This window comes from Zootermopsis nevadensis, unplaced genomic scaffold (genome assembly GCF_977971745.1).
Source record: "Zootermopsis nevadensis isolate Lab colony 2312 unplaced genomic scaffold, Znev_1.0 Znev_ptg000020l, whole genome shotgun sequence".
Lineage (NCBI taxonomy): Eukaryota > Metazoa > Arthropoda > Insecta > Blattodea > Termopsidae > Zootermopsis > Zootermopsis nevadensis.
In genome coordinates this window covers 16333097-16354491 of record NW_028259152.1, presented here as the reverse complement: position 1 = coordinate 16354491, position 21395 = coordinate 16333097, and the positions used below count along the sequence as shown (strand labels likewise).

At 36.0% G+C, this 21395-nt stretch overlaps 2 protein-coding genes across 7 annotated transcripts in view; one reads left to right on the top strand and one right to left on the bottom strand.

Moving 5' to 3' along the window:
* The window catches only part of LOC110829698 (mitochondrial amidoxime-reducing component 1), a 28917-nt gene extending 23387 nt beyond the window's left edge, over positions 1-5530 (top strand). For all 3 annotated transcript variants that reach the window (XM_022063693.2, XM_022063692.2, XM_087351993.1), the window contains exons 3-7: positions 649-831; positions 1504-1705; positions 2866-3080; positions 3349-3423; positions 4618-5530. In XM_022063693.2, the coding sequence (XP_021919385.2) occupies positions 649-831; positions 1504-1705; positions 2866-3080; positions 3349-3423; positions 4618-4750 (808 nt within the window). In that variant the 3' untranslated portion in view covers positions 4751-5530. The remainder of the gene's footprint in view (positions 1-648; positions 832-1503; positions 1706-2865; positions 3081-3348; positions 3424-4617) is intronic.
* Positions 2644-21389, bottom strand: LOC110829692 (mitochondrial amidoxime-reducing component 1). Of its 4 annotated transcripts, none has more exons than XM_087351994.1 (7): positions 21165-21346; positions 19011-19281; positions 15396-15578; positions 12982-13168; positions 11545-11756; positions 9679-9753; positions 2644-2716 (listed from the first exon to the last, which is right to left on the bottom strand). In XM_087351994.1, coding segments are annotated over exons 1-7 (981 nt in total). In that variant the 5' UTR covers positions 21166-21346; the 3' UTR covers positions 2644-2664. The 4 variants fall into 4 exon arrangements, with proteins under 4 accessions (XP_087208120.1, XP_021919374.1, XP_021919376.1 ...); XM_022063682.2 differs by lacking the exon at positions 2644-2716 and adding an exon at positions 8192-8977 and having other exon boundaries at positions 21165-21338; XM_022063684.2 differs by lacking the exons at positions 2644-2716; positions 19011-19281 and adding an exon at positions 8192-8977 and having other exon boundaries at positions 21256-21389.
* Positions 21390-21395: the final 6 nt, after the last annotated feature.

Here is a 21395-nt window from a genome sequence, read left to right as displayed (position 1 = left end):
TATATTAAGTTCTGAATTTCCACAAACCTGTTAATTATATTTGGTACAAGGAAAAATTGCCAGAGAAATTGAAAAAAAATGTATCATTGCACGCACATTGCGTTTACCAAACAGTAAAGTGTTGTTTTATGTACGCTTGAAACTTGCTCTCACACATGTGAAGGGAAGAACACAGGTTGAGGATGTTTGACAACAAGGTGCTCGGCAGGTTATTTGAAATTAAGACGAACGACTTACAAGAAGCTGGAGAAATATTTCACCAAATATTATTAGAATTATCAGATCAAGGAAGATGATAAATGCGCATATATTTTGTTGGGAAGCCTGAAGGAAATAGACCTTACTGAAGACCTAGGTGTAGATGGTAGGATAATATTAAAATGGATAATAAGGAAATAGGATTGTAGGGTATAGAGTTCATTCACCTGGATCAGGATAGGGACTGGTGGCATCGCCCTGATGACGGAGGCAATGTGACCTATGAAACGTTCGTAAACATCAGACTACACGGCGCAACAACTCAGAAGACAGAAATATTATTATTACCATGTTTACCAACCCAATAAGAAATGACAACAGAGTAGTGGTTGGTAATACATTTTACTGCGTAGAAAGACGAAGATATTTAATAATACCCGTTGTCAACAGAACTTTTCTAGTGTTTGGTTCCGATGATCGGACATACATGACTGCAGCAAGATTTCCTAAGATGCTACTCATCACTATCACCCCAGAAAGTGATGGAATTGTTACCTTTCGTGCCCCAGATATGCCGGAACTCCAGTATAAGATTCCGGATAGCAGCGAGGGCTTGACAACATCTACTTGCATGTGAGTACAAACTTTTTGAAACCGCCCCAAATAAACTAAATTAAAGTAAATCCGTCAAGTAGGGTCTCCCTTGAGAAGTTAATAGTTGCTCAACTGTCCAAAAAAAATCCTTGTTCTTTACGGTTTCTGAAGTTCCAACACTGAATTTAAAAAAAGCCGTATCTTGTACGCTATTCTGAGCCACTTGGATCCAGTCTGTATCTTCAGATTATATTTTTACGTCTATAACCCCACTTTCATATAGCTGGTTGGACTTTTAGCCGATAATCAAACATAAGACCTGCTGAATGTGGAAGTAGACATCAACCATTCTCTGGTACACAGCTTGTGGATGTGAGAATGTGCAACTAATAAACAATTGATAGACAATTGATAGACATCTCTTTAGGCAGAATGTTATGATGACGCCAGCTTTGAAGTAAAGCTGTATACATGCTGTTGGCACTGAATTTTAGGACACGTGTTTGATCTGTAGAATCCAATATTCATTCAGATTTTCAGAATATTCCTCTCTTAAGAAGCCATAAATAATTTAAATTTCTCAGCTTTGTGAAAGGGTAAACAGAAACACAATGAAAAAGCTTTTGAATTATAATACATTGTAATCTTCGAACCACCATGGAAAACTCAAATCTCAGATTTCAAATTGTTTGTTGTGATGGGGTCCTACAGTGTTTGGTGGAGTGAAGTGGTGAAAACTCTTGACTGTGGAGAGGAGGCAGCAACCTGGTTTTCAAGGTTTATCCTGGGAAAAGACAAGGGGGCGAGACTCGGGTACTACCCCCAAGAGAATCCTGCATTCAGGCGAGACATCTCTAAGGTGAAACTGACTGCATTCCAGCAGCACTACAAGAAGTTGAACGATGATGATGTGGTGAGTTGTACTGAACTTACTGCGTGATGACATCTTTTTTAGTTCTTAGCAGAAAGAGATACAACCACGGTGGTCTAGCGGTTAGAACGCTGGCCTTGTAATCCTGGGGGTCTCGGGTTCGATTCCCGGCGGTGCCCGAATTTATAACTTGTGTTGGGCAAGGCCGTGGTCTAGGCAACACGGAGTTTTCCTCCGTGGCATCCCAACAATTACTCCATTCACACACAGAAGAAGGCAATGGCAAACCACTTCTGGATCATCTGCCAAGAACTTATATGAACAGGTCCCAGTCCGAGAAAAGGATGGAAGGATCCTGTTCATATGGACCTGTCGTCAGACAGAACACTAAATAAATAATACAAAAATAAGCAGAAAGAGGGATGTCCCTTATTCGTCTGCTTGCTACTTAAATTCAAATCCTATGCTTCTTAATGAAAGAAATACAAGATTTGAGGCTTTTATGGCACTGAAGGTGTCATTGTTGGTCCTCTGGGTAGTAACACCATATGGACTTCTATCTGCACAGTGCCGCTACTTAGATCAAAATCAATAATTTTTAAAAAAATTCAGGGAAATACATAGTCTCATTTATAAATTTTGACAACACTTCTTTATTTTTTAAAATTTTCTATGTAAATAAACACTCTATGTACAATCACACAGCTGATTTTCGTGCATATACACTAAAAGAATTTTGATAAAATTGGTCATGGGGAGATCATAACAATAGTAGTAAGGAAAACTGAATATAGGTCATAGGAGTCTAATATAATCCTTATATTACATAAATCTGAAATCAGACATCAGTTTGCTGGAAAACATCTCATTACAGTGAAGACTGGTATATGGGACTTAATAATTCCATTTCAAAATCTTTTTTGTGATCAATATTTAATTAAATAAAATGTTAATTAATTTATGTCTGAGCATTGAAAGATATTTCGTGTTCACTGATTTTGTCAGTAGCAGAATCTCCTTCTGTGCAGGTTGGCATGCGTAGAGTGAATATATCTGCAACAGTATTCGTAATAAATAATGAGGCATGCACGATCACAAGGAACATAGGAGGAAAATGTGTACCGCTTAGAACACAAATTTAGACTTCTCTCCCTACAAAATAAAATCACAGATATGCTACAGCACAGTTTAATGGTTTGTAGGGAGCATACACGTATTTATCTGGATTCATGCTATTGAGCGAGTCCACCATGGATGACCTCCGGTCCAGACTGCCTGAACGCCTGAGAGATTTAAGCCACAGGCGTTTCCGAGGCAACTTTATTGCCCGGAACACAATTCCCTACGAGGAGGACAAATGGGACTGGGTCAGGGTGGGTGAGCAAGCCATCTTCAGGACGGTGAAACCCTGCACAAGGTAAGTTATGATCATCAAAAGGTGTAATAAGTATATAAAGTCCTGAAGGGTACGTGGCGACTTAACTCGAGATAGGATCAGTTGATTTACTGACCAGTCAATTAGAGTGGGTAATGTGGGCAAGTTATTAAATACATGTTAATGGGTTTATACTGAACTCAGCTGTACTGGGTTATTCAGTGAGCGAGTACGCTCAAAAATAAAAATGTACAAACTTAAATATTTCTTCCACATCAGATGTAAGTGAATTTAAAAATTATATTTCTAGGTGCACCATCGTAAATGTAGATCCTGAGACGGCAGTGAGGGACCCCGAGATGGAGCCGCTACGCACCTTGAGATCGTAAGCAGTACTCTTTTATTTTTAACTCGGTAGTATTCACAAAAATAATTTATCTCGGGGAGTTATTTACAGAGATAAAACACTGACAATGCCCAGTTATGTACTTCATATTGCTGGACCGAATCAGTTGGACACCAAAAACTTCGTAACACTGTGTAAAAGCAAAGAGAAGGCAAGAGAACAGAGGATATGTTGGACGGGATAGTTTGAATCCTGCTTGTTCCATATGCCTCTATCCATGATATTTAAGCAGTGGCAATATCAATAAAAATATAAACTTTCATACAAATATGTGATATTCCAAGTCAGATTCTAACAGTCCAAAAAATATTGTGTTTATTCTGATTTGATGTAAACTTTACTGGTAATATTTTATAGCCCTGGAAGTTATAAGATAGTAATGACAAAACAAATACATGAATTATATTACGAGCAGTGAAGCAGCAAACAGTAACAAAGACATGTGAAAAAAATATCTTTGTGGTATTCAACCTGGGGTACGCGAAATTTAAAAATTGTATATATTATTTTATGATAAACACTGAATAATCAGTAATGTAATTTATTTAATTTATTTTAGATGTAGATTATATACTAAGTATAACTTGAATTATACACCAACAACTTTGGGGGTACAAAGTTGAAGAGAAATTATATCTGGGGGTACGCGAAGACATCTTAGGGGGTACGTGAAATTTAAAAAAAAAATTATTTTATGATAAACACTGAATAATCAGTAATGTAATTTATTTAATTTATTTTAGATGTAGATTATATACTAAGTATAACTTGAATTATACACCAACAACTTTGGGGGTACAAAGTTGAAGAGAAATTATATCCGGGGGTACGTGAAATTTAAAAAAATATATATTATTTTATGATAAACACTGAATAATCAGTAATGTAATTTATTTAATTTATTTTAGATGTAGATTATATACTATGTATAACTTGAATTATACACCAACAACTTTGGGGGTACAAATTTGAAGAGAAATTATATCTGGGGGTACGCGAACAAAAAAAGGTTTGAATACTGCTGGTATAGACCAATGTTCTTCACTCAGGAACAGAGGTGCTACGCATGCACACATCATCACTTGACTACCAACCTGCCTATGTCACTAGTATTTACTTAGCTTCCCCATACTTCACGTACGTGTCAAATGACTTCCATTAATCTGTTTCAAGTTATCGTCTGGTAACTACACCTGGAGCAAAAGATGTGGAAGGAGTGGACCCTATAATGGGAGTGTACCTTGGTCTTCGGATTCCTGGAGTAGTAAAAGAAGGAGACCCGATTTATGTCGGTTACAATCAATAGGTTAGGTATGCGTGCGAGTCGGTTTTATGACAGACGTGGATAAAGAGTGAAACTGTATGCTTCACATAAGTGGGACACAATTTTTGAGCTGTCACATTATTTATTTATTTCTATTAATATATTAGTGAAGGCAATGAGAGAATCACAGGATGTGTGTGTAGAAAAAAATTAATAATCGTATGTGTAATGGATACCGAGGAAATATAAGCTATCTATTATATAAGTTTACACATAGTCTATTTGGGGTCTGGTGTCTTGCTGAATGATAATGAATTATCTCTCCATTTGATAAACTAAAATCATTTAAGGAAATACCGAGACTATGGGATCGTGTGTAGACCGTTTCACAGCTTACATGAAGATTCAAAATGTGTTAATAGGAGATAACTAGAATAATAGTTGCCTGTGGTTATATATAAAATATTAAAACTGAAAAAATTGCGACGTATACAGAATTGTACTACCTATTAAATAAACACATCGTACAGACACTTATTTTACAGTTCTAGTTTGCATATTTAGCCAGCGTGATATAAGTTTCTGGTATGTAACTGCACGGAAAAATAAAATGTGACGGCTGATGGCGTATCTTCCTTACATTACCATTACATCTTCATTGTTATTCAAGAAACTGTGTTAACTGCTGCTCATAAACTGTCTTCATGAAAACATTTTTGTGTACACATCATCGATGTGTTTTATTATTTAATATTATAAACAATGTTGTATTTATTATTGTTATGAAGATGGATATTTTGTAATAAAGTGATATATCTACAACTGCGTGGGAATAATTATTTCTATCCTGACATATTCATTTAATGGTGCTTTGAATTTCTCAGGTCTGTACTTTAAATCTTGATTAGGCAGTGGCAGGATTTTTCATGGTTCCATCCAGTCCTAGGAAAATTCCCAAACAGACCGAGTCCAGTAAAAATTTCTTAATTTAACCTACAATTGTGAGTTAATTCTCAGGAAAGGAATTATCAATACATACTCATTTAATGGCAACAGACATTTTCCAGAAAGACTTAAATATTCAAAAGTTAAAACTCTACATAAAAAAGGTGAAAAATTATACATATCTAACTACAGACCAATTTCATTCTCTCCATAAAATATTTGAGAAAATTATGTATAAGAGAGTGAACAATTTGGATTTAGAAAAAAGTATCTCAACTGATAAAGCTCTTTTCAATTTTACTGATGAAATCCTATGTGCTCTTAATAATAAAATGCATATTAGTGGAATATCTTGTGATCTTTCTAAAGCATTTTATTGTGTAAGTCATAAATTATTGCTGTCAAAACTACATTTTTATGGAATTCAAAATATAGTTGGTCACTGGTTTAAATTATACCTTCATATTTGCATGAACGATATCTTTGCTAGCTTCAACAAATGGATTAAAACCAATAAACTGACATTAAATGGTGACAAAAATTTCATGTAATTTTGTAATACCAACAAAAATAGTGTTAATCTAGATAAATGGCATGAGAATAAAATGATTGAAGAAGTAGAAATAACTAAACTTCCTGGCTTACAAATTGGCAGTAACTTAAATTAGAAAACTCATTTTCAATACACTTCCCAAAAACCAAGTTCCACATGCTTTGCTATGAGGACTGTCACAAAAACAGAAACTTTACAATAATTTTACTTTGCCTACTTTCATTCCACGTCATATGGAATAATTTTCTGGGGGAAATCAACAGACAGCAAGAAAGTATTTTACATTCAAAAGAAAATCATTAGAATAATGGCAGGCACTAAAAGAAGAGCCTCCCTCATGTAAGGAATTTAATATTCTTCCACTAGCCAGCAAATTCTTGCTCTCATTATCATTTGTATCAGAAAAAACAGAAAAATTTCAAGCACACTCAAAAGTCCACAATATAAACACAAGATACAGATATAACCTTCATGTGCCAAACTCTAAACAGAGTAAATATCAAAAAGCAATTTGATAATCTTCCCCCCCACTATAAAAAGCCTTAATCACAATATAAAGAAGTTTCAGCCAGCATTAAAAGAGCATCTCCAATCTCACTACTTCTACTCCACACAAGAATCTACTTCAACCAGAAATTATCATAAATTATAAATACATGTAAGCAATAGTGGTTATGCTTACTTGTGTAATTATTTTTGTGGTAAATACTGTGCTAGACTATGAGCCGGGATAGCTCAGTCAGTATAGTGACTAGCTACGGGCTGGACGACCGGGGTTCGATCCCCGCGCGGGGGCAGAGGATTTTTCCTCTAGCCTCTGCGTCCAGACCGGCTCTGGGGCCCACCCAGCCTCCTCTAAAATGGGTACCGGGGTCCTTTCCCGGGGGTAAAGCCGGCCGGGGCGTGATGCTGACCACTCACCCCCATCTAGTGCCGAGGTCAAGGAAGGGAGGAGCTATACCTCCTCTCACCCCAAACGCCTACATGGCGTAGAGTGGGACAAACTTTTACTTTTACTGTGCTAGACTGTAAATCACTACCACAACTAATATAATTTATATCTGTATTAGAAACAAGTATTGTATTTGTGCTACGACATGTTGTACATCCTTGGCTTGGGCTTATGAAGACCCTACGGAATGTAAATAAATTCTATTCTATTATATTCTGTGAAGCATGCAGGTGATACCTGGAATATACATGTATTACCATTACGAAAAAAAATACCGTAATAAATGTGAAAGACAAGTAAAATTTACAGAAAAACTGCCCATCTCTCTAATGTCTTCCACTTCAGAAACTGACTCATTTAAGTTATATTTTAAGGTCTTTCACTAAATTTTAATATCTGATTTCATTAAAGAATTTTCTGAATGTTCATGGCTTCCACTGAGTAAAACTGAATCACGATGTGATATTACATTCTGTTAAACTATCAAATCTGAATATTTTTTATCATTTTGTAAATACAGTTGAAACAAAACGAAACAGAAACCACAATCCTATTTTGAAAACACTACAACAGCAGAACCTGCTCCTGGCTGAAAGATGAATAAACCATATCTTCTGCCGATGTTTGAAGAACAATCTCTGTTCTCGAAACGTTGGCAGATGATATGGTTTATTCACCTTTCAGCCACCTGATGCGGCCTGTAGCCCAAGAGTCTTCCATCAACTTCAGTCACCGCGAAAGCTTCACTTTATACAACCGCCTTATTTCATATACACATCAGGCAGTCCATTCTATTCAACCAGACTCACAAGACAACCAAGAATCTGCTCTGCACAACAGCCACATGTGAGTATTATTAGTACCTACATTTATTACTAATAAAATATCCAATAATTTGGCCATAACAAATATTAATATATTTCATATTCTCTCTGCAGAACTGTATACAGAACATCACATATTGCATTACTATACAAGCAGTTTGTCAGAGTTTTATATATTATCCTTTTCAATCACTCAATGAAAACACAGCTTTCAAACAAATATTATTTATTATAACTTTATTCTATATTTAAATATTAAAAATTGAAACATTTTCTCAGTATTACAGTCTCATCCTGTTGGCTGCAAAACCCACAGTCACAGTAACTAACAGTTTCTGGATACATGATCCAAACAGAACTTCGGCAAAAGCCATAATCTTCTATAGATTCTCCTTCTTAAGTAAAATTAACATTTATAAAAAAATATATAATACATCCTACTCCAATGTTGAAAAATTCAAGCAATAATATATTTTATGCATTATGGTATATATGTATAAAAGAAGATATGAACCTTTAACCAATGTAATCTTAACGTCTATATGAGTATTTATATATTTTATCACATCTTCACATAGAAAGTCACATTCAGCATTGTATAGTGACCATTTTTTTGCATTCTCCATGTTGTATAACACGAACCTTAAAGCCATCTACTAGACTGATACACCCTGTCTTAACAAGTGAGCTACTGTTAATTTTATTGTAAACAACAATTTGTTGTCCACAGTTTTATGCAAATGTCTGAAAATGGCTGACCTTATTACTAACATGACCCATATTTATGACTGGTTTTTATTTATTGAGTATTATGGTATTAAGAGAGCATTTGCAAATCTTTAATGATCAACTCAGCAAATAGATACTACTCAGTCCCTACAAACACATTATCACCTACTCTGATGATACCCTTACGATGAAGTCCAAGATTTATTCCGAATGCAGGAGCAGAGCCCTCCACCTTCAGCTTAGTCGGATCAGTCAACTTTCGGTATCTGCAAAGATTAAGCAGTAATACTATACGACTGAAGATTGCTGTCTTCTGGGTTGTTGCGCCACATACTCTGGTAGATGTCCACCATTTCAGAGGTCATGCTGCCTCCGTCACGAGGGCGATGAATCTTCAGACTCACCGCCGTGAAAACCTCAAATCCTGCATACTATATGACTGTGTATAGAAACTGAACAGATTAGCTAAGTCTTAATAAAAATGAGTCATATTTGAGAGTGGGGATTCCATATGGAAGAGAATTCCTCCTATTGTAATGCAGTATTGCATGTAATAGCCCATTATCACAAATACAGCTCCTGCGACCAAGTCATAATAATACAACCACTACACATTTCAAGAATTCAATCCACGGTGGTCTCACCGTTACATCTGAAGTGGAAGAAATATAACTATTTAATTCAATGTAACTGAATGAGTGTAGTGAGATCAATGGGAAATGGATTTCAAGGTCATAAAGATTTTCCGATTATGTGCATTAGCCCATCGTTTCTGCCAATTCTTCACTTGAATTACTGACCCCTAGAATGCAAGTTAAATGCACCATGTACTGAGAAGGCATTGGATTATTTTATGTAACATGTAAAATTATTTTGTTTTTTACTTACCCAATTCAAGTTTATTACTTCATTTAATATTTCATATTTACACATTTAACAACAGTAATAAAAATAATAAGTATTTTACCTTTTGAGTGTGGATAGAGGCTCTTTGTGTGGATTTTTAATGCCCGTGTTTGGGTCAACTGTTGTGAAAAGACACCTGAAAATACAGAATAATGTACTTAAAATTAACTACAATGAAATTCCTATCATTTTAGACCTCAAAAAAGAACTAGATATATCAGAGAAATTCATATAGTGTTAAATTATTGCCTCATTATGAGTCTGTGTGTAAACAGTTTCCAGTTTGATAAATAGTTAACTAAATATGCCTAAAATTTAGTTTAGATTGTTCAGTACAGTAACTCGGCTATGGACTGGACAACTGAGGTTCAATTCCTGGTAAGAGCAGGAATTTTTCTTTGCCACCATGACAACCTGAAATGTGGGCCTTCTCGGTTGATGGAATTGTGAGCAGATAACATTTCAGAGGAATACACTCCATCCATCTTCAGGGCTGAAGATGAAGACAAAATGTTCTGAGAAACAATGGTAAGTACCTACAACTCAATATGGTGCTACAACCCAGAGTGTGTTCCTCATTAAAAGCAACAAATGTTATCTGAAAAAATATTTAGTCTAATCAAGACTTATTTAAATATATCTAATAACACATTTATAAAAAAGTTGCAATCCAAGTTCCTTAACTTTGAGTGAAATTATATTACACAGAAAATGTTCATGAGAAATTATAATAAAAAATTTAAATAAAATCCATTATGAATAATTATTGATTCATGATCCTGATAATCATGCTCTTCTGGGTTCTAAGTCTTCCCAGTGTTACAATCCACAACAACGTCGTCATCCTCATTGCCACAAGAACCTAAACAATCATGATCCGTGGTTTTGTTCGTCAACTGCAGGACTGTCAAGCTGTAGAATCAGTTAGTGTGTGGAAAAAATGTGAAAGCAGTCATCGATAATTTTAAGGTACTGTCACAGGGTCTGAACAGAGGGACTGAGGACACCTCAAAAATCCACAGGAGAGCCTGTCTTCAGGCTGAGATTATATACTGTGACCCTGTGACCTAACAAATACAAAGCAGGATGTTAATTACTACACCAAAATGTCAGGTAAAACCTGTTCATTCTGAACGCAGCTACCACATTTATACAGACACAGTGAAGCTAACAGATTACAGGTGGATTGTCATATGTCGGGATTGTTTTCCTGCGAATAGTCAAGATAAATGAAAACGTGTAATATGGGAAATGCATCTGCATAATATGCACTTGGATGTTCCAAGTGATACAGCATGAGAGGCCTTAATTTGCAGTCCTCAGAGTCGAAGAAATAAGGTGACTCAGTGGCCGTGCAGAGCAAATTCTACCATGGCCATGGACAGGATATTGAAGTTGCTGAATGATAATAAAATGAAAATGCAGACAATGACAGTGCATATACCAAGTCACCTGTGCTCTGTACTGAATATATTAAAATAAAAATAAACATAATGCATTAAATTAAAACTGGCAGGTTTCAATGTGTATGAAACTTGGCTTCCCAATCCAAAGAAAGAAAATAAATTAAAGGTTTTTGAAATTAAACTACTGAAGAGATCATCTGGACCTAGGAAGATAATGAGACACTCAATAATTTGTACTTCTCTCCTAAATGTTGTTAGGATGAGGATCAAGGAGGAAGTTTCAAAGAAACATGAAATTTCTTAACAAACTGAGTAGTCCCATTCTGCTTTTATGAGTAGATTTCTTATTCTTGTAATTTAAAATGATTTTATCCCAAGGAACATCCATACAAAGTTTTTCAGTTCCATTTCTGGAAGTTCCACTTGTTAGAGATAAATTCTGCAATCCCATGCACTTCACAAATTAATTTTACACTGACGTACAAGTTTTGATATTTGATACTTCTGGTTCGATCACAAACCTGGTGCATGGCTTGACATTCCTGAACACAGCTGTATCACCAATCCTGATCCAGTCCCATTTGTCCTCCTCATAGGCTACTGATGCTCGTACAAGGAAATTTGGTCTGAACTGTCTCGGTACAACGGACACATCCGGAGGAACTCTCGTCTTCAAGTCAGCTATTGATGATTCTGTCATCAGCATAAAGCTAGATAGGTCTGAATATGCCCCCTGTAATGATGTCAAACAAACAAGAAATTCTGGGAATAACTTTTGATGTCTGCTTCCCTTCAAATGTTTCAGTCCACATGGTGAGAACAGCATAAAAGGATGGTTTAGTGATCAAATTATGTTTTCTATATATTAACTTGCAAACAAAAGTTTAATACTAAATGTTCTTGTATGTTTATGCTGTTTCTACACAGAATTTCTAGTATATATGGTTTACTGGTCCAGTAGATAATGTCAACAAACAAAATGGTAATCCCCACTTCTAATTAAAAAGATTTATTACTACACAATATTTCAGGAACTTACATTACATGGTAAATTATTTTGATAATCCATTGGTAACAAGATATTATAGACGTACTCTGGTTTGGAATATACATATTTTCCAAACGTATTCTGTGAGACTGTCATTGCACTTTGCTCACGCAGTTCATTTATTGCACACCGAAATGTGCAGAGCTAAAAATTGTTTAATTATGCCATTAATAAGTGTGTGTGATCAACTGTTTTTAAGAGAATTTAGAACGTTTAGTGGCTACTAAGTCAAAAGGAACCAAAATAAAATCCACACGATATGTTTTAGTGTACCCCCCACCCCATAATCAAATATAATCAAAATCAATCAAATACATCTGGAGATGAAGATTGCTGTCTTCTGGGTTCTTGCGCTGTGTAGTCTGGTAGGTTTCCCAGAGGTCATACTGCCTCTGAAACGTTTGTGGAAATCTACCAGACCACACGGCACAACAACCCAGAAGACAGTAATCTTCAGACTCACCGCTGTGAAAACCTCAAATACTACACATTTGAAGATAAAACACAAAGATGGACAAGGAGACATATCACCATTATACATATGTTTTATGAAGAAGAATTAAAATACTAAGCAGTGTGTTCACATGGAATGCAAATTTGATATTAGGAGGGCTCAAATTAGGTGGGCATAAATTTTGGCGATGGGGACTTGGAGTGGCTTTAAAAAAGTTCAATTTGCACATGGGATCTTTATATTATCTCAGTATATGTAGAAACAGGAGGCTGTGTTATAAATTCAGTGAATACTCATAGATAGCAGGGCATTCACCGACAGCTCGGAGTGTTTCTGACAGCACCTAGTACTACTACTGCCCCCTCAGCCACCACACCGAACCACGGTGACATATGCAATGTGAAACATGATTCCTCTTTAGCATAAAATGAGAACTGCACATATTTCACAACTTACCAAATCACTGTCTTGAAGGGTCTTATAACAATGCTTGAGATTCTTGTCAGCAACTCTTCTTGGCATAATATCTGCCAGGTGATATCCCAACCGCACTCCATTGTCTTTACCCAACATGTATTGAGACAGCCACTTTGCTGCCATATCCCCACAATCAACAGTTCCCAACATCTCATTACCCCAAAATCTATGCAGAAACAAACAGAATGACAGTTTCTTTCAACTCACTGGCATATTACATTATTTCAAATTCCTACGTGAAATTCATTCCAATGTTTCCAAATAAATAACTAAAAATTACTGCAGGTACAGGTAGAGATTTACTACATCTGTTGTTCAGAAAAAAACTGGGCCAAATTTAGAGTTTTTAGGTTGTGACGATAGTGATGTTGATTCTGGTATTCTGGGTTGTAGAATCACATCTTCAAGGAGACGTGGCAAGTGTCTTCTTAAGAATCGCCAATATGAAGGTCCTCTTAGACGTGATGGAAGCATGTGTGGACCAATAAGCATGTCACCAACAATTCCTGCCCTAACGCTAATTGAAAATCTTTGCTGGATGCTGGATTCACTTTGATATAAAGTCATTCATTGAAACTTATTTTTGGTTATTATTTCGAAAATGAAACATTTGAGACCCAATGTTCATAGGAACATTTTTTCTTATTTTTGATCCTGGAACATGCACACAAAGTTTGTAAACATACTTTTGACTCAGCCTGTATAGACTGCCTCATGAAGGAAGTGACTGAAATTCGACCGAACTCCGGAAACAGGGAGACAGGGGTTTCACACTGAGCCAGAGCTGGTGATAAACGTTATCCAATTGGAAAACTGAGCTAAAAATAGCGAGCATATCACTCCGCACATCAGTCCCTATTGGCCAAAGTGCAGCTAACAATACGGGGCTGGGACAAGTATATATATAGAGCACAGACAGGATATCCTACAACTTCAGTACCCTGAGGATGACGAAGATAGTTCTTGAAGGTGGTTTTCTCCATTAAACCACCTTACATGGTTGGTAGACCGAGAAGAATTCATTATTGGGCTACCACACCAGGTATGAGGCCTTCAAAGATCTTCATTATAAGACCTTCTGATAACCTGTCTGATGTCTATTCATCAAGATGAGATAGTGGAAGTAAACATACAAGAGACAGGAGTCATACGATAATCCTTTGCTATGTTGGTACCACTGGCAATTAAACCCTCAAGTAACAGAACTGACACATCATTAACTACAGGATTGTTCATGTGCTTCCAATTATGCCAAATTTCTAATCTCCATCAATTGACTAGAGGGACCTAATGGCCTTGGACAGGGAATAATGCATGGCAGTAACAAGCCTGTTAGTTGGCCACTGCACAATTAGGTGGGACATACATCATGGGGCTCGTGGAAAGAGCCAAGAGCATGAAATGTGGTCAGGCGGAGGAATCCTCCTACCACAAACTCTGTTAAAGCCCTGGATTAGTTGGGCAAGATTAGAGAACTTCAGTTCTGCATAGCTAGAGCCAAGAGACATGGCCTCAATTTGCTTATTTCTGGATCTTCCGGTGTGGTTAAGGATCTTTGAAGGCCCCAAACAATATCAGGGGTGCATAATAAAACTACCAGTGGCCTGAGTGCATAGAGTGACTGAACTTGCCCCAGCTAGATCAATATCAGTACCAACCCCTTGTGCACTAGAAACAAGCCTGTCTCGTGTATCTCATTAGTTGTATAACTAGCACACCAGTCTGACACACTGAACTTTACAGGCGATCTTAGTCCTTTTTGCCATTTGGAAGGCACTTCCAATGACAGGAAATTTGTTTCTTACAGGACTGTGAGATACTGACTGCTGGACATCAGTAAAAAGCACAAGGAACTTATGTACACTGTGGCAGAGTATTCCTTCAGCAGCTCATAATTATTCAGGCGACTAAAATATTCCCTGATCTTATAGAACTCATATATTCATCACAAACACACTTTCCATCTCCATAAACTACTTTTCTAAAGTTAATTTTGATATTATTATCCCATTTATGTTTAGGTCTCCTTAATTGTCTCCTCTGCGAAGGTTTTTCAAGTTAACTTTTTACATATTCCCTGCTTCCCTCATGCATGAAACACACACTTGGTCATTTAAACCACCTTGATTTATTCAACCTAACGATACCAGTTGATGAATACAACACTGAAAGTTCTTGTTAAGCAATTTCTTCCATTCTCACCACTTCAACTCTCTTCTCCATACAAAACGATTCTGTAAATATCTAACAGAAAGAGGAAATAAAAAAAGAAGAAAAAGGGAGAAAGGAAAGAAAAATATAAGAACACGGAAAAGAGAGCAATTCTTCACTGCCCCAACCTCTGTGTATCAATATATGAAATAAAATTAAATCGATCTTCAGATGTTACTTACTTGCAATGTGAGTATTTGTTATTTTCTGAATATTCTGGAACCTTGACCTGGAGTTCTGACATGTCTGGAGCAGAGAGTTTCACAGCGTCATTACCATCTAGAGCCATATTAATGAGCACCATTTTAGGGTGTGTTCGTGCTGTCTTGAACATTCCATTGTGTTCATCAACAACAATGAAAAATCTGTAAAGTTAGTAGTAAAATTGCGTAAATCACAAATGGCTCATACTCGCTACCAAGGAAATATACGAATCAAGAAACATGCAAAATACAGTAAAACCTGTCTAAAATAAGACCTGAATTAAAACAAAACATGCCTTTGTCAGAAAATCTCTCTTTCTAACAATACAGAATGAAAACTAATGCAAAATTACTCCAAATAAACCAATTCTGATTAATGAAGCAAGAAAGAAAAAAGAATTTACCAGAAAACAGTATTCTATATACAGAGTAAGCACAAAATAACTTTACACTTTCAAAACAATACAGAAAACAAATGCAGTGTACTTAGAACTTCACACCCACGCTAGTCGATAGAGAAACTCTCAAAGTTTTGTTTCAAATGACCCAGTTGATTGTTGCTGTTGTGCACCTCTGCTAGATGACACTAGTTTTTTAAAATGGCTGCCCCACAACAGACTAGTTGGTGTGCTCTGCAGTTAGCAAAGAAAGTCTCTAGCAGTTGTGCAGTGTGTATTTCACACACAATTTCATATAAAACCACCCAGATGAGTAACAATTTACACTTGGTACAAGAAATTTGAGCTGAAACGGTGTATTTGCAAAGGCAAGAGTCCTAGAGGGACACTGCACAGAGTTTGGAACAAGTTGGAATATCATCTTCACATCTGTCGTGTGACTCGTGGAGCACATATCGAGTCTCTGTGAGGTGTGTACAGGACTTAGAGCTTCCTTTTCATCAATGAAGTTCTAAATATGCTGCATTTGTTTTCTGTATCATTTTGAAAGTGGAAAGTTCTTTCACATTCATCCTGTACTTGTCTTCTGTTCATATAATTTTGACTCATACTGCATTTCCTGGAATTTTTATGAGAAATACAGGGAAAGAACAAAAGCTTGCTGACAAAATTACTGCAGAGAACTTTAACACACTAATGGAAAAAGAGAGTTTGAATGTGAGTCAGCAAGACAGAAACAAAGACACAAATATGAAAACAAACATGGCACAGCAAAAGCAGCATGCATATACAGCACAAATTTTTAATTTACCATTTCGATCACAAATATATGGAATATGTACAATATGTGCAACAAAAATCAAGCACTTAAAATCTGTCAAGTCCAAAACTATTAAGCAAAAGCAAAGGAATATGTCTGCCTAATTTGGGGAAAAAACACATTTTAATGTTAATGATTATTCTCAGGCATGTTATCAGGTTCCATGGAAAAATGAAGGTAAACACTATATTTCATTTACTGATATATCTTCTGTTGGTAGACCTGACATCCACATAAGTATCTCCTTCTGATGCATAAGCTGTATTGACACCAATATTCATTTAAACTGAGCAGTTGTATATTTGTTTAAATCTTGTCAGTCTAATCACAATAAAATTCCTATTAAATATTAAAATATTACTATAATTAACATTTAAATATTTAAAATATATTAAATGATGTTCTCTATCGAAATGTTCGATTTACATTAGAACATCACTTTTTACACGACATGTTTCAGTTCTAAAAGAACTATCTTCACTATCCTGAGCAGTTGTATGTTATGCAATTACATGTTCAAAACTCCTGTGTCGAATTCATACTGAAAGCAAACGGAAATGAATACCGAAAAATGCAGATTGTGATATTTGAAAGAGAATCAGTAATTCTTGCTTGTCTGCAAAACATACACAGTCCAAGAACATTTTATTAAAAAGAAAAATATAATAAACATACACATTAGGAATAAAAAAAAAATGCAGACATCAGGACTCAAACTGGCTTGTTTGACCCTTGCATCAATGCCAGTCCCCATGTTAAGCACTTGTTTACCAAAGAATGTACATGAATGATAAAGTTAAACATAGTCTTCAACTTCAGTTTGCTGTGAAACCTGATCACATGCCATAGAAAACTCAGTCACATTAATTCATGGTTTTTTTTCAAATGCAGCAGACATACTATTGTCTTCGCTTAACAGAAATCTGGCTTAACTAATTGTAATTAATGAAAGGTAGAAGAAAGCAACATACGGACAAATACAAGGTTATGAATGACTGGAATTATGACAACAGCTGTATGCTTACATCACTTCTGGTTTCAGAATTTGAAGACTTTAACTGCTCGATTTTTGTTGCACTGAGTACACCATCTAACACTTCCTATCTACAAATGTCTATGATAATTTTATATAATTTACAAAAAAAAAGTATAAGTTTCTTTCCCCTTATTTTGTGTAAGGGATACACAACTCATGGCCCTTGTGCCACATGTCTGTTGCCATAATTTCATTGTTACACCTGTGACAGTCTTCATAATCATAACAAGATTATCATGTGAAATTTGAGGATTTCATGGTGATGAAGATGTCAAGTGCGGTTTTCTGGGTTAAGACACCATGTAGTGTTGTAGGTGGTTATCAACATTCCTTCAAAATGTTGACAGCCACCTCCAAGACTGCAAAATATCACAACTGACAAGGTCACTATGAAAGTTAAATGACACGCAGTGGAAACACATGCATAAAAAGCAAGCCCTGATGATGGAGGCAGTATGACCTCTGAAACGTTGGTTAACATCGACCTGACTACACAGCGCAACAACCCAGAAGACAGAAATCTTCAAAACATGGAAAGTTCAGAAAGTGTTGTTAATTGCACATTTTAAATTTTCCTGAAGGCAGAATTTGGCACTAACTCTTGGGGAGAATGCACTCTAAGTGCAACTCTGTAATACACTGCTGCTTGCTCACTTCTCCTTAAGGCCAATTGGTGTGACTTGTTAAATATTCCCCTTCCCTGGCACCAAAGAAGTGCTACTTCAGATCCAGATCATACAGAACTGTTTTGTTCAAACTCTGCTGATGTTGATGAACATTTTGTATGGATTCACGAAACATTTAATGCTTTCTGAATGCCTTAACCCCATCTAAAGACATAGACTGCTACCTGCAGTACTTTGCTTCCCAAACTGTCCGAATAAGAACCATGACTAAAAAGAAAAAAATGAAAATTTTAAATAGAATATTTCAGAAGCAACAGACCGAGAAGTGCAGTTTCTTTGTGCAATATTTTAAATTTGTATTTAAATACAATATGGCTACCATAAAATAACTGAATAGATAGGGATTAGCTCTATCTAGTGGGCCCAACTGTGTAGGAACCTGAAGATGGAGATAGAGTCCCATCTCCGAAACGTCGTTTTACGTTTTATATTTACTAGACGATGGATAATATCCAAGAAAATTTTTATTCAATTGACTCTTCACCATCGTCAAGAAGTTTTAGATCTGATATACATAAAATAACTGTAATTAAAAATTTCATTATAAGCCAACAAGAAGTTTGTCTCAAAACAAGTGACAATGTGAACTTTTGAAAGTAAAAATGTTGTGCATCCCTGTCATATACAACAGCAATTCTAGTCTTGCGAACAAACCTATCTCTTAGTTTCAAGGGACCATCAGTAACCGTCTGAATTCCATACTCGGTACATTCAGCTTCCTGTAAGCTTATTCCACCACATGACTTCACAGGAAATAATGTCAGTTCGGACAGCTCTCCAACACACTGCCATTTCTTAGGAACACTGTTGGTACTCCTCCTTCTACAGTGCCACCAACTGACCAGTAATGTACACAAGATAGCTACTGACCACAAAATCAGAGAAGAGTTTAGTTCATATATCCTCTGCCCCAGCAATGGAATCACTGTGGATAAAGTAAAATACCTGTTGCTATGGAATAATACATCAACATGTCTTATTACAAAGCAGTGTGCTAAAGCTAAGGTAAACAGTGCTGAAAATATAACAGTAATATTTAAATGTTGTATGAACTTCTGTATATTTTACATAACTTATTTATGTATTTTATTTAGTAATTAAATTGTTCGTTTACTCATTCAATTCTAAATGTATCTCAGAATTTCCAACAAGCTGAGAACAAATGTTCAAGGAACTCATGAGATTCCATTTAATGGTCTGGAAGAGGTTTGTTAAGTTGGCAACTGTGTGTTAACATGAACATGGCAAATCAGACCATTATGTGAGAAAGGTATCAGATTCCTACACTTGATGAGCTTCTCTTGAAGCTAAATATAAATGCACAATTAATTAATAAAAATTCATTTCTGGTCAATCCACCATGAGTCCTAAATGATTACAAAATTTCACACACCAGGGTCTGTACACGAATAATCATCTTACATTCAGTGTCAGCTGCACACCACAATTCTGGATGATAGAACGTCTCCTACTAGAACTGAAATTGTGCCAACTGCAAGTTTCCAGCAGCAGAATGCTCTTCAATGAGTACATGAGGGTCACATCTGTATTGTTCGAGTCAAAAGCCATCTACTGACTAAGGTTTTATGGGAAAAGATGCACAAGGATGCTGTGTGTTGGACCAAGACATGCTACATTTGTCAGTTGGTTTTTAAGATAACCCATCACATGAGCCAATGACACCCACAGCTTTAGCATGAGAATGTATTTCATCAAATTTTCTCAGATCACTACCACCCAGAGAATATGCCTTTCCTGTGATGGAAAATACTACAACATGATTGTTACAAGGTCTATGACAACAGCCAAGGCAATCAAACAACTCAATATCATGTTCCAACAACATACAATGATTCATGATTCAGAGATGCAACATTTTCCAAATTCCTAGACATACATGGTAACAGCATGTCATGGTCCATTGGTCACGGTAGAAACCGAAAGAGAAGCCCAATATTAGGGCAACATATCACAACCGAGACCATTATTACAGATTCCTGGTACAACATCTAGAACAAATCTGTCTCACGTGCCAACAGCAGTATTTCCAAATTGACAGACAAAAGATTCTCAGTGCCCAAGAAGGTCCAGCAGAATTCAACATGCCCTGATGTGCTTAAAACAATTTCCAGTAAGACTTAATCAGATTGTACATTCAGATAATTCTGCCATACAAATTTTATATAAAGAAAAATGTTTGTACCTACAGAAATTACAGCTCTTCTCTGTCATAAAAACAAGAAAAGAAAAAATGAACTTCTACTGAAATTTGCTTATTCAGCAATCAGAGGGTTACTTATCCTATTCAATAACTGCCTTGCAACTTATACTTGGACGAAATATTTATTCGGCTATGTTAATGTTGTTTTAAATTAAAGGAAATACTTTTATTTAATTTTGTTGTTAAAACAGAAAAGAAAAGGAAAGTAACTATGCTGTTCAACACAGGAGTTATACTGGCACTCCATGGTTTGGTAATAATATATGCTGGTTAATGTATGGAGTAAAGAGATAACAGCAGACAGAATCTGGTGTTGTGCATGTTCCCATTCAGGTGCCACAATAAGGACATACACATGAGACACAGTGAACAAGAAAATGTAAGTAAACCTTAATTAGGTCAGTTAAATCAGGAAGTTCACTTGTATAAGATAGTCTACAGTTACTAGTTATCAGCTGTTATCAGCCTGCAAGACAAAATTAAATATAGCTCAGAACACTTATTTCTAAAAAGGAAGATACCATTACTCAGACACAGGAAAAAGAGAAAGTACATGTATAAGTCTTTATGCAAATTAGTTCCCTTACTGTTAAAATTAAGATGTTGCTACAGCGTTGGTCCAAGGTTGAGACTAGCTAGACCACGAAGGACCAAAAGAGTAGGATTTTATCCTCTCACCTTTCACATGAAGACAGAAGTACAACTAGATGTAATTTTAAATTTAAAAATATATCAATACATGTTACAGATTGTATTTTGTTGTGCGCACAAGACGACGCGCACTGCTAGAGGTGGAAGTTGCCGCTTTGATCCGCCCG